The 13955-nt window shown below is 35.3% G+C and overlaps 1 protein-coding gene across 3 annotated transcripts in view; it reads left to right on the top strand.

Moving 5' to 3' along the window:
- Positions 1-12934, top strand: part of HIPK3 (homeodomain interacting protein kinase 3) — a 93907-nt gene extending 80973 nt beyond the window's left edge. For 2 of the 3 annotated variants that reach the window (XM_060103093.1, XM_060103094.1), the window contains 9 exons: positions 3522-3643; positions 4267-4388; positions 4480-4641; positions 4798-4860; positions 5154-5450; positions 5757-5897; positions 7398-7633; positions 7917-8044; positions 8980-12934. In XM_060103093.1, the coding sequence (XP_059959076.1) occupies positions 3522-3643; positions 4267-4388; positions 4480-4641; positions 4798-4860; positions 5154-5450; positions 5757-5897; positions 7398-7633; positions 7917-8044; positions 8980-9456 (1748 nt within the window). In that variant the 3' untranslated portion in view covers positions 9457-12934. The remainder of the gene's footprint in view (positions 1-3521; positions 3644-4266; positions 4389-4479; positions 4642-4797; positions 4861-5153; positions 5451-5756; positions 5898-7397; positions 7634-7916; positions 8045-8979) is intronic. The other variant, XM_060103095.1, reaches the window with a different exon arrangement.
- Positions 12935-13955: the final 1021 nt, after the last annotated feature.

Below are 13955 nucleotides of genomic sequence, written 5' to 3'. Positions count from 1 at the left end.
AACTTGCTTCAGCCTTTGTCAAAGAAAACAGACTGAATAGATACTATCTTGATCGTTTCCAGCTGTAATATTTCTGGATTCTGAAGGTTATATTTGAAATTTTTATTTCATTTAAGGATGTGAGCAACTTTTTAAAGTTTTTATTTTAATCTTCCCCACAGTGCCTAACAAAGCACCAAGAATATATTTGTTGACTTGCTTGGCTGGTAATGAGAGATGTGAAAACATAGCAGCTCTTTAGCCACTTTGGTTCTACCAGGGTAGCTTTGGTCTGTTATCTGTGACAGTGACCCATGGCTGGTTTGGTAATAAAAATACCTGTATCATATTGTCAGCACTCTTAAAGATGCTGTTGTGTTTCTTTGTTTTTCTTCAACTGTTTATTGTAGAGAAGTTCAAAGAATAATAATGTCCTTTCTCCTAGATTCAACAAGTATTAACATGGTGTATTTGTTTTGTCTGTCTATTACACATACACATACTGTTAATAGTAAGTCATAGACATTTTACTTCTAAATACTTGAGCATGCAAGACTGATGCTTTTTTGTTTTTCAATTAGTTACTACGTAAGTGGTATCTTGACAAATACATTTTCACTTAGATGAGTTTTTAATCTGTACTAATAGATTCTCAGGTTCTAATGATCTCTTCCGTGTACAAAATCAGTTTGGGGGTCACCTACCTACAGTGTGGTATATTTCATCAAGATTTGGAATAGCAGGGAATTCCCTGGCGTTCCAGTGGTTAGGATTCTGGGCTTTCACTGCTGGGGGCCCAGGTTTGATCCTTGGTAGGGGAACTAAGATCCTGCAAGCCGTGCGGCACAGCCAAAAAAGAAAAAAAAAAAAAAAGATTTCAGGTTTTTTTCAGAGCTACCTTCTGTTTGTACCAAAAGGCTTTGTGGACACATTTCTAAATACAATTGAGCATCATTCTTAAAACATTCAATGATGTTAAGCAAATCTTTTATCTTTTTATGTAGCTTATAATTAATAAAAGGTTAGTAACCTTTCTGTACATATGTTAACAACCGCAAGTGCTTCCTAACAAGGATAACGGAAAGAAAAGGAGATATTTTCAGGCTCATTAACTCATCAGATGTGAAGAACAGTAGTTTTAGAATTAATAGTGAGAGAAAGCAAAATATTTGTTCGCTTAAAGAACTAACAGGCGCAGTTGCAGCAGCATAACAGGCAGGCTCTGCAATATGTTGTCTCACTGTTTTTTATCTTAGTATAGTGTCCACTTAGAAATGAAAACTTTCCCTCTAATCCATTTTGGCATCTCTGTAGAAAATCCCAGTATTGACCTTCTTACCTTTACCTCATAATGTGCCAATCCATTTAAAAGAAACATATTTAAATGCTTATTGGGTAGCAGTTATGGTACCATTATACTTCAGATTTTAAAATAAAATTTATGTCTCTTGTCCTTCACTTTAAATTTTTTACCTTGGGTCTACACTGTTTAAGTTCATCATGCGTTTCATATATTTTAGATACTATAGATATAACGTGTAGGTATAGCTATATGGATGCCACATCCCTAATATTGTGCCATGTTTAAAGTACAGAAGACTTAGACAAGCTTTTACTTAACAAATTTGAGTGTAGGTTCTTGTATTTACTAAACAAGCATTTAACATTATTTGGCAATCTGAAAAGCTACTTATTCATCCCCTCTGGATGAAAACTGCTATTTTAGAATCAAATGCATTCCAGCAAAATTCTCCTCTGTTGTACTAGAACAGTCTTTAAACTTTTTGTGTCATGCTTTCCAGGTATCAAGCAAATGTAATAAAAGATTAAAATTTTAGGTAACCTAATAAGCATATAGAAAGTTGGGATCTGAACCCACTTTTGAATTTGATTTAAAAAAAAGATTATAGGAGAATTCTTCTTGTCTTAAGGCATTGATTCCGAGGAGAATTTAAGGGCAATCTTTTTTTGGGGGGATTTAAGAATTTGCTCTGTGGTTTCATCCTTATCAAAGTGAGGATGCTTTTTTCTCTGATGAGATTCTCTATTGCTGCAATATATCTACACAGCCTGGGTGTGCTTATATTCCATTCCTTGGAGAATTTGCTGATCAAGACATGCTTTTTGGAAAGGGTAAGAAGGTCAGTTTAAAAAAATAACTCATAGATCTTTGTAGATCTAATTCACATGTAGCTCTTTTTTTTCTTTTTCTTTTTTTTTTTAAACTTTTTTTGGCCATGCGCTGCAGCACCTGGGATCTTAGTTCCCTGACCAGGGATCGAACCCTCACCCCCTGCATTGGAAGCGCAGAGTCTTAACCACTGGACCGCCAGGGAAGTCCCTCACATGTAGCTCTGTAGGTGGAGCTCAGAGGGTAGAACACCCTGCCAGTAGAATAAGTACCTCTGTGAAGAACATAAACACAATAAAATTCTCCTTAGAATTATCACTTACAAATATTTGTGCAATAAAAAGTGTAAGGTTATTATTCAGTAGGAAAAAAAAACGATTGTTTTTGAAAAAATTTTTTAAATGGCTGATCACACAAGGTCACTTTTATCCAAAAACTGATTATGTTTAAATGATCTGCCAGCCCATATTGAAAGTAAGTACAATACAATAGACTGGAATTATGAAGTAGTGAATTTATTTTAGTAACTCAGCTTTCTAATCTTAGGAGATATCCCTAAAATCTTGTTAGTCAAAGTTCTTAGTTGGTGTAATACTACTTTACTCTCTTAAAGTTTAGTACCATAAGACTTAATATTTGCAAGGTATGACACAGACATATTAATATTAACAGGATTAACGTGGGTAGTAATCCTGCTTTCTCATTTCCCTAGGGGGTAAGCAAAATGGAACATGTTTGTCCTGGAGTTCCAGTAGCTCTCCACTAGAAATACTAGTAGATTAAACCACAATGATAAATGCTTAGTTGTATCATCATATTAGGCAGAAAAGTTTGTTTTTTGCTTTTCCTTTAGAGGTTGAAATGAGTGTGCCATTCTGAATTTTATTGAATCATGTAAACCATCATGGCCATTGAAGTTGAAGTTGTGATACATTCCTCCTTTGATGACGTGTATAAGATCCTATCATAGTTTTAAAGAAGAGAATACCAAGCATAGCTAAAAGTTTGTATGAAAAGATGAACATTTACCTGCTAGAGGATAAGGGTGTTGAGCCAGATTCACCTTTCCGTGTCTTACCAGTGGCAGAACTTTCTAAAAGGAAAGTAAAGCTATAATAGCAAACTTTAAAGGGAATGGGAAGTTTCAAAAACAAATCATTCAACTTTATGCATTTTAAAATGGTAGAAAGAGTAGCTTTATAACAATTTTTGGAATGATGTACCACAAGGTAGATAGACGGTATCTCACTTTCCAAATAGATTGCTCTCTAATATTATGAAAATTTTATGCAGGGGATTTTTTCATAATTCTAATAAGAATTTTAGCAATTCATAAATTTAAGAGTTTTATAAGGTAACTCAGAGAAAAGTTTTTTCTTTTATTTGAGAACTGTTCTTTTCTATTTCACAGGTATTCCTGCAACACATGGTAAACCCACTAGTTATTCAATAAGGGTAGATAATACAGTACCCCTTGTAACGCAGGCCCCAGCCATGCAGCCACTACAGATCCGACCAGGAGTTCTTTCTCAGGTTGGTAATAATTCATTATTTTTACATATGTGCTGTCCTCCTTTTACTCAGGTAGAGGCACTAATCCATTTGTGCTGTTGGAAACAATGAAAATGACCTAGATGGGAATTCGATCCTTGTAGATTATTGACTTTAACTTTTATAATTATTAGAAGATTTACTTTATTTTTTAATTATTGAATTTTTTTATTTTTTAAAATTTTTTATTTTTTTAACATCTTTATTGGAGTATAATTGCTTTGCAATGGTGTGTTAGTTTCTGCTTTATAACAAAGTGAATCAGTTATACATATACATATGTCCCCATATCTCTTCCCTCTTGCGTCTCCCTCCCTCCCTCCCTCCCACCCTCCCTATCCCACCCCTCTAGGTGGTCACAAAGCACTGAGCTGATCTCCCTGTGCTATGCGGCTGCTTCCCACTAGCTATCTATTTTACATTTGGTAGTGTATATATATCCAGGCCACTCTCTCACTTTGTTCCAGTTTACCCCTCCCCCTCCCCAGATCGTCAAGTCGATTCTCTAGTAGGTCTGTGTCTTTATTCCCACCTAGAAGATTGTTACTTTGAGTTAACTTGTATCATACTAGTTTTTCTTTTGGTTTTGTTTTTTGCTGCAACAGACATGGTCTGGTAGAACACAGCAGATGCTGGTACCTGCCTGGCAACAGATAACACCCATGGCTCCTGCTACTACATTAGCTTCTGAGGGTATGGCTGGTTCACAAAGGCTCGGAGACTGGGGGTAAGTTAAAAACGAGGGTACTTCTTTGTGAATAGTTTGCAAAATAGGTATGGTAAAGTAGGGATTCAATTTTTCTAAATTTTCTCCCTAGGAAAATGATTTCACACGGCAATCATTACGGCTCAGTGATGCCTCAACCTCTTCTAACCAATCAGATCACCTTATCAGCCCCTCAGCCAATTAGTGTGGGCATCGCACATGTTGTGTGGCCTCAGCCTGCCACCACCAAGAAAAATAAACTGTGCCAGAACAGGTTGGTATTGATATTTTAACTTTCCTCTGCATTTTGAAAATTAATCATTAAAATAAATTTTGCATGTACACCAAAGGGTCACTCTGTTGTATTCAAAATGACCTCTTTGATAGCTTTGTTACAAACACTAAGCCAGCTCCCTTCTCAATTTCTCAGAGGTATTTTGGTAAAACTAATGGAATGGGAGCCAGGAAGAGAGGAAATAAATGCTTTCAGTTGGTAAGATTGTCTTTATTGCCCTTTTGATTTATTATCTACCTATAATTTTAGACAGTTTTAGATACTCAGATATCACATTTACCAAAAAAAAAGACTATTTGAATATATGTAAATGCAATCTGCACTCATATTTCTAGAGGTATTTTATATATCACAGACTCATGATCTGTATGTTAGTGTGTTATAATCTTAACAAGTGAAGGTTTGCATTGTTAATTATAACAAGCTATCTTAGAAAAATGTCATGTATATATTTTGATGATAGAAATAACACATTATTCCTTTGATTGCAGGAGTAATTCATTGCAGAATACCAATATCCCACAATCAGCATTTATTTCTCCAAAGATAGTAAATGGGAAAGATGTTGAGGAAGCAAGTTGCATAGAAACACAGGACAATCATAACTCAGAAGGAGAGGCAAGAAATTGTTGTGAAACTTCTATCAGGCAGGACTCTGATTCATCAGTTTCAGATAAACAGCGGCAAACCATCATCATCGCTGACTCCCCGAGTCCTGCAGTGAGTGTGATCACCATTAGCAGCGACACTGATGAGGAAGAGACGTCGCAGAGACATTCGCTCAGAGAGTAAGTGCCAAAAGCAGTTCCCTGCGATTTTCTTGCATCCTTAAATAATGATGATGGCACCCTCTGCTGCAGTGGGAAAAAAAAACTTTGTGATTTATTACTTGTCTGTTCATGTCCTTCAGAGTAAACTTCCTGAATAGTATTCAGCATGATTACTATAGCATTTTTCCTGTATTATGAGCTTTAGATTTTTGTCCATGTAGGTCACTTAACTGTTTCATATCCTTAATAAAATAATGTAAATTTTGGCTACTTGGGGAGTATGTTCTCATTTTTGACCCAATTTTCCCTTCCCTCTTTACTTAGATGTAAAGGTAATCTGGATTGTGAAGCTTGCCAGAGCACCTTGAATATTGATCAGATTTGTTCATTAAGTAGTCCTGAGAGTACTCTGAGCACCAGCTCCTCAGGGCAGTCCAGCCCATCCCCTTGCAAGAGACCAAACAGGTAAAGGAATTTCAATAGCAGTACATTATAAATATTAAGTTTACTAAAAAGCCTATGATTTCTTTTGTTGTTGTTTAAATTAGTAAGTACCTGCCAGTTTACCACAGTGACTTCTCTCTTGATCATAATATTTGAACTAGATCACCTTTTTATAAACTCAGGTTTTAAGTAGTAATTTTCTTTACTATTACAGAACAGATCTAAATGAAAAATTGAGGTTCTAATAAATGATTTTTAAAGAATCATTTTGTTTTTGAAAGGGTGAAAAAGCCACATTCTCAACTCCAGCTCCACAGACTACTACTGTAATTTAAATTTGGAATAAGAACATATACTTCAGCAAAATAAAAAGGAATGTTTTCCATAATAAAGTAATGACCCACTGTCAGTAGAGTATTTGCTGATTTTTTTCTCTCATAGTGATTGATTTGCACGGTTTCATGCGTATTTCCTTCCTACCCTTCCTTTTGGCCAGGGACATGCCTTGCCACTAAAGTAGTGAGCTTCTCCTAACCTGCATGATGTACTAACGCATTAAGAGATGAGCCATAAAAATTTCAGTGAAATACATTTGATTTTAGCTTTTAGAAATCTTTTTTTTAGTGGAAACAAAATTTGAAAACTTTCGGCTTTAATTTTATTCGTCTTCTCTTTTTTCCGTAATCAGGAAATATGGTTTTGAATAGTTTGGTTATAACTAAGCTCTGTGGAAGCATAAAGAAGTATTAACACATCTTCTTAGAACTTGTTTATAATGTGTTTTGGAAGTTGATATTATACATACGTATATGTAAATACACACATACGTGTAAGATGTGTATATATATAAATAAGATACAAAGATAAAAATATATAATTAAAATATACATATAAAAAGAGATGCTTCAAATTGTTAAGTATGAAGTGAGTAGTAAAACAGAATATGAATGCTGTAAAAATCCCAAGGAGTTGGGGGGTGGTAGGCAGGGCCCAAGGGTCAGGGCGAGAAGAGAAATGGGACACTGGCTAGACCTTCAAAGAGGTGGGAAAGACCTTTCAGATAACTGGTTAGTTAAAAGGACCCAAATTATTACTAAAGGCACATATATAACATTAGAATTTAATCTGACATATGCAAGCTGCATGCTTATATGTTTGTACATTTCGTTTCGGTTATCCAGAACAGTACTTCTTTTGTACTGTCTTGATGAAATCTTCTGTAATTTATAAATGGGATTTTATGAACTGCTACTAAGGATCAAGTGGGAAGGGAAAGGAGGGAAAAATAAGTGCCAAGAGTGTGTTCCTAGACAGACAGAATTAGGGTTAGCAGTCTGAAAAGAGAATTAATGTGAGAGTCTAGGAAATCTATGAAAAATGTTTTTTTGATAAGGAAGAAATTGTAATTAGGTATGAAATAATTGAATAAGATTCTTATCAATTTGCTGGGAGTCTGGAAATTATTTAACTTTAGATTTAATGTTGAAAAACATTGTTCATAAAAATACTTTCTTGTTGTAGTATGTCAGATGAAGAACAGGAAAGTAGTTGTGATACTGTGGATGGCTCTCCAACATCAGACTCTTCAGGACATGGCAGTCCGTTTGTAGAGAGCAGTTTTGTGGCGGATACTCATCAAAACACAGAACTGGTAACCTCTGCTGACACAGAAACCAAACCACCTGTTTGTACTGTTGTGGTGCCACCAATGGGACTAGAAAATGGATTACATGCCGATGAGCATATGGCAAACACAGGTAAACTGAGTCCTCTCTATTTCCCTGATTGGCCCTTAAAAGGTCGTAATTTAGGAACATTAGAGCCAAAAGTCATCTCTGAATTTCCAGCTTAACCCTGCCAAATCTATTGTACAAAGGAGATATCTTCTAATATCACCCAGTCCTTGGAAACCATGAGATCTTTTCTTTTTATTTAATTTTAAGGTTCTCAAATCACTATTGTGTAAAATGTCTAAAGACCTTTCTAATTTTTATATAAGAAGGAAAAAGCAGCTACTTTCTGGTATTTTGTTGTTGCCAGATTCTGTATGCCAGCCATTAATAAAAGGACGATCTACTTCTGGAAGATTAAACCAGCCTTCCGCAGTAGGTAATCGTCAGCAAAAATTGACATCAGCATTCCAGCAGCAGCATTTGAATTTCAGTCAGGTATGTTTGTGAATTTCTGAGTCTTTGGGATTCAAATTCAGCAGTTTTCTAACTGGGGGGAAAAAGATTCTCACACTGTATAAAATCTTAATAAATTTTTCCCTTTTCATTATCCCAAGTGACTTAAAAAGTAATTGGCTTAATAATAGGATAATTATCAGATTATCCATGGAACTTGAATTTTTCAGAAAGATTAGGTTCTTAGGTTCTCTTAAAGTTTTTTAGTGTGTTTGTTGTCTTAGGCCCTTTAAATCAGAATGCACACCAGTGCATTGATGGTTACATTTCTTGTGTGTTAGTTGTGATGGTGAGAGATGCCTTATTGAGTACTTGCCATCTGGTCAGCACTGTGCTTGGCAGTTGTGTTTCACTTGGGGGAAAGAAAAGATCATAGGTATTGGAGTCAGACCTGTGTTCACATCCTGGTTTTGCCAAATGCTATGTACAGTACCTTGGCCAGGTCTCTTCAACAAGTCTGGACCACAGTTAATGGGAATGATAGCTATATAACTATAATTAGAATTAAATACCGTCTCGTACGTAAAGTGTTAAGTCTTACATGTAATAGGTGCTCCGCAAATGGTAGCTATCAGTAGTGGTAGGAATAGTGACACTACTAGCAGGGGTGGTGGCAATGTTAATATTATAATAATATGCAGTAATACATGTTAAAATGCTAATACTAATATATATATATATATATATATATATATATATATATATATATATATATATATATATAAATATAAAATGATCGATATTTTTCTCCACTCTGTTTATACTTAGTATAAGCTAAGATCTGAGAGATCCTCTGTGGGTTATCAGTCACAGAGTATCTTGTAGTTTTCCTTTTTTCCCTTTCTTTTTTTTTTTTTCCCCCTTTCTTTTTGACTTATAAAATATGTAATTAATCTTTTTGTTTTGTTTTTGGATAGATTCAGCACTTTGGGTCTGGGCATCAAGAGTGGAATGGAAACTTCGGACATCGAAGACAGCAAGCCTATATCCCTACTAGTGTTACCAGTAATCCATTCACTCTTTCTCATGGAAGTCCTAATCACACAGCTGTGCACGCCCATCTGGCTGGAAATACGCACCTCGGAGGACAGCCTACTCTACTTCCATACCCATCATCAGCTACCCTCAGCAGTGCTGCACCAGTGGCCCACCTCTTAGCCTCTCCATGTACCTCAAGACCTATGTTACAGCATCCAACTTATAATATCTCCCATCCCAGTGGCATAGTTCACCAAGTCCCAGTGGGCATAAATCCCCGTCTGTTACCATCCCCAACCATTCATCAGACTCAGTACAAACCAATCTTCCCACCACATTCTTACATTGCAGCATCACCTGCATATACTGGATTTCCACTGAGTCCAACCAAACTCAGCCAGTATCCATATATGTGAAAATTCAAAAGAGTCTATTGAGGAAGCTCAATGATATAAACATTTGATTAAAAATAAAACATGGTATTTAATAAAGATTAACCATGGCACAAGAAAATTATTTTTGAATCATGTAGACTTGGGTGCAATTTAAACAACTTTGAGCTTTAAAAAAAAAACTCACTTTTAATGTGTTTTGCACATTTGGTATAACTTGTCTTTGGTCATGTTATCTTCTTATGTAGTAACTCTAGGCAGGTGACTTATGGGAGCAGAAGTCCAGTTTTGCTCCCGCTATTTTTTATAAAATTGCCTTCTAACTAGTGCAAGACACGTCTATATTTGGGAAGCCATTCTGTGTACAGACTTAGAGCAACAGATGCACATATGTCAGAATTACAGCATACAAGTGAATTGTATTATCTGTGTCTTAGTGTATAAATGTTGGGTCACTTACCTAAGAAATTGAGCTATTGTTCTTTACATTTGCATGTGTCTTTTGCATGGGCAAAATGTTGCCTAGACTTTGCTCTTAAATGTTGTTCTAATAATCTCAGCTGCATTGTAAACCGTTCCCACACATAGTGCCTTAAATATTTGAGGTTGTTAATGTTATTACTATATATAAATGTTGAGGACTGCAGCACTTAAAGTTCAGACTTACTCTTTAGTTTCCTTTGATGGAGTAATGTTCATTTTTGGTTTTGTGTGGTATGATTTCAGGTTGTAGCTGTTTTTCCTTACTAAGAGGGCAGCATGTTTGCTATAGCTGAATTCTGCTGTCTTGATTTTTCAGAATGATCTAGCTTCAAGAAAAGCAAGCAGGTAGTAGTGCTTAAGAAAAATTGATTCAGTATCTAATGGATAGTTGATACCTGTCACAACACAGCATTTTATATACTGTTCAGTGAAACTGCAATACAATCTAAGTTTATTTTGGGAGTGTGTGCTGTATAATTGGATTTAATAAAATGTTTAGAGATGCAGTGCAGTAGGCATGACTTTGAGTAGATAATGAAAGAAAATGCAAAATGCTCATTGATTCATGATGTGGTTTCATCCTAGCTTGGGCAAACCATGCAGTATTTAATAAATAGTAGCAGAATATTTACCATTGAAGCTTGAAAAGATGTGAGTTCTTTGTGTGCAATTTTTCATTTATGCATGTGAGAGGGTTTGTTTTGTTTTGTTTTGTTTTTAAGTATTTTTACCTTGTAGTACTTGTTTTGCTTGTTGGTGGTGTTTGCTTATTTAATACATTCCGTCAGGGACAGAAATTACATGCTTGTTTTCCTAGGAAGTGCGTCTTGGGGTTTTCCCTCCTTTTTTTTTTTTTTTTTTTTTTTTTTTTGGTGGTGGTGGTGGTGGTGATGTTTAAATGAAGTTGCTTTTACAGCACCAAAGACTTAATCATCCATTTCCTATATAAAAGGTAGCTACTTTTTGCATAGACCTCAAGTATATTGTAGTGTAGAGGTGGAATTTAAAGGAAGGTATTAAGCAGGCTGTGTTTTAGCTTATGGGCAAATAATAAATTGTATCATTTATCTTGAATGTATCATAGATAAGCTGCTATATAACGATTGCCACTTCAGATAGCTGTGAAATTAGGTGATTAACTAGTTGTTATTTAGCCTTCTAATTTCTGTATAAGTCTAATTACATGAAATAGAAGTTGGGGTTTTGATTTTTTACTTTGCTTTTCTGTTTGGAGTGTCATTGTAACTACTGTATTGTAAATGACGGAAAAAATTGCATATGTTATTTTGGGGTGTGTTATTTGCATCAGTATTTTATCTCTATTAATGTTTGTGCTCATCACTGCATATAAAAAAAAACTGGGATGTATCAATGTAACTTAATTTTTAATTTTCATACTGGCATTGTAGACACTTGAGAAAGCTGTATCTTGCAGGCTTGACTTAACTTTTTTTCCTTAAAAATCTGGAATATAATCTTATAGCATTTACTGGAATGAACAGTACAAAGCATTTGAGTGTAAAACTCCAACTGTTTTGGATTTACAGCATTTCTTTGATAAATGAATTGCATACCACTAGTACAGATCTAGTACAGCGTTGACAATAAGCTAATAATGGATAAACTTTTCTTTACTCCATTAATACAAGCAGTGTTTTATTTAATAATCATCAATGAAATAAATGTGCCTGAAAATTAATTTTAAAAATTACAGTATTAGATCATAAGATAAAAACCAGCAGTACATTTTTAGTCACACTGAAAATGAAGGACTTAATTTTCCCCACAAGTTTCAGTGTTTTTAGTAATCAATTCTATGCATTTTATATAAATAGAAATATATATATATATATTACACATAAAAAGGAGTAGCCTAAGATTAATTTAAAAGATTATTTACAGATGGCAAATTTATGGAGTCACTATTTAAGTAAACTTGCTGCCCTCCACAGCCTTCTAATTTTATTTATCTGGTCCAGCAGTTTACTGGTGTCTGCTCACTTGTTGGAGAAGAATCAATGCTGGCAGCGGATGTTTCAGAAACACCAAGTGCAAAGGATTGATTGATGTTTGTACCAGGTACAAAACTGGCGCAGTTTTCTTTCTGTTCAGGGCCATGTTCACTACCCTGAAACATCGTATTTTCTGTATTTCTGTTCCAAGACTGAGATGTCTTGTTAAATTGATGGTGAATGATAAACTTCAATGTTTTCATAATATAATAGTCCTGTTTGATAAAGGCGTACCCAAGTTAAGTACACTGCTCTTAACTGATTCTAATCGTGTGCTTTTTATGTGTTTAAGAACATAAAAAAAGATCCAAGATCCTGCTAAAGTCTAAATTTAGCATACTGACAACAGAATTTGTACTCTCTTTAAACCATTTTTACCAGTTTTCTTTGGTTTTACTGCTTTCTTAAATAAAACACTGCATGACTTCCAAGTTGCGTATTTGTATACTACTTTAATTTACAAATTATTTTTTAATCAAATATATTGATATTTCGTTTCTTTTCCTTCAGGGTGTTTAAATATGTTACTGTAGTAGCAAAGCTTTTTCATTTTAAAAATCTCTACTACTAATTTTAAAGTTGATTTGTGTTAAGTAAAAGTTAAATCATACACTGCAAGGTGTAGGAAGATTTGTTTTAAAGAACCCAATGATATAGATTTGATTACTAAGTTTGAACTGTTAACTGTTTAACAGTTTTAGACTTGTGGCTTTCTTTCCTTTGGTTTGTTTTTGCTTTTATTTCTATGCTACACTAGTTTGCCATGTAGCAATTGCACTGTGCAATATTACAATAAGGACTGGGAAAATTTTTATGGATGTAATGTCTATTACGGTTTGCGATAGTATTTCTCTCTAGTTCTCAGTGATTTAAATGTGACCAAGCCTTCTGTACTTTGTCACAAAAAGCGGGTTTTCCAGGTGACTATTTTGGTGAGTGTCAAAATAAGAATTTATGGTGTATTACTGTCGATTCACTTTGAATTAAAATATATATATTGCAGCAAACAGCTTGTTGACTTTTTTTCCACCCCAGTACTACTTACAGGGTAGGGAAGGAAGAGGTTAGGAGCATTGAGTTACCTAACTTAACATCATCGCATTTAATTCTCAAAACCACCTGTGAGATATAATATTATCTTCATTATGTAAATGAAGAAAAAGGCTCAAAATATCTAGGTAAGTTGCCCAAACTCCCAGCACTAATGAGTCGTGAATCTGAGACGTGAACCAGGCTGTCTAACCAAACCAGTCTACTTTCCAGCAGTTCTTTTTTAAACTGAAATCTGAGGTAGTGTGCCACAGTACTGTAACCACAGGATGACCAGGGCCTGCTTCCCTTGAATATTGTTTTCTTGAATTTTTTTTTTTTTTTTTTTTTTTTTCTTTTTGCGGTATGTGGGCCTCTCACTGTTGTGGCCTCCCCCGTTGCGGAGCACAGGCTCCGGACGCGCAGGCTCCGGACGCGCAGGCTCAGCGGCCATGGCTCACGGGCCCAGCCGCTCCGCGGCATATGGGATCCTCCCAGACCGGGGCACGAACCCGTATCCCCTGCATCGGCAGGCGGACTCTCAACCACTGCGCCACCAGGGAGGCCCTTGAATATTTTTTGAGGTAAATATTTCTGTTCAATATGCATGGATGAAGAATAGGGAATTCACATGTATTTTTAAGATATAAAACATAAGACTTCAAAAGCATGTGGTTTCCAGTAGGCCAATTTAGGCTGTGCCTTCATACACCACCTTATACTTCCAGGATTTAACTTTAGAGAAACATCAGGAGGAAAGTTTCTCAGCGCCCCGCCAGAACATATCAGTGAGAATATGTATTTTCAGTCTCTCTCAGTAAACTTTTACTCGATGTATATGCACTTGGGTGTGTCTGGCTTCTTTTCGTTCAACATTTTATTTCTAAGATACATCCATGTTGTATGTAGTTGTTGATCATTTACCACATTACTGTATAGTATTCATCTGTGTGCGTATGTAATCATTTATCTGTTTTGTTGATAGACATTTGAGTTGTT

Source organism: Mesoplodon densirostris, chromosome 7 (assembly GCF_025265405.1).
Source record: "Mesoplodon densirostris isolate mMesDen1 chromosome 7, mMesDen1 primary haplotype, whole genome shotgun sequence".
In the NCBI taxonomy this organism is placed as follows: domain Eukaryota; kingdom Metazoa; phylum Chordata; class Mammalia; order Artiodactyla; family Ziphiidae; genus Mesoplodon; species Mesoplodon densirostris.
Note: the sequence above shows the minus strand (reverse complement) of the source record. Positions and strands in the feature narration are given on the sequence as shown.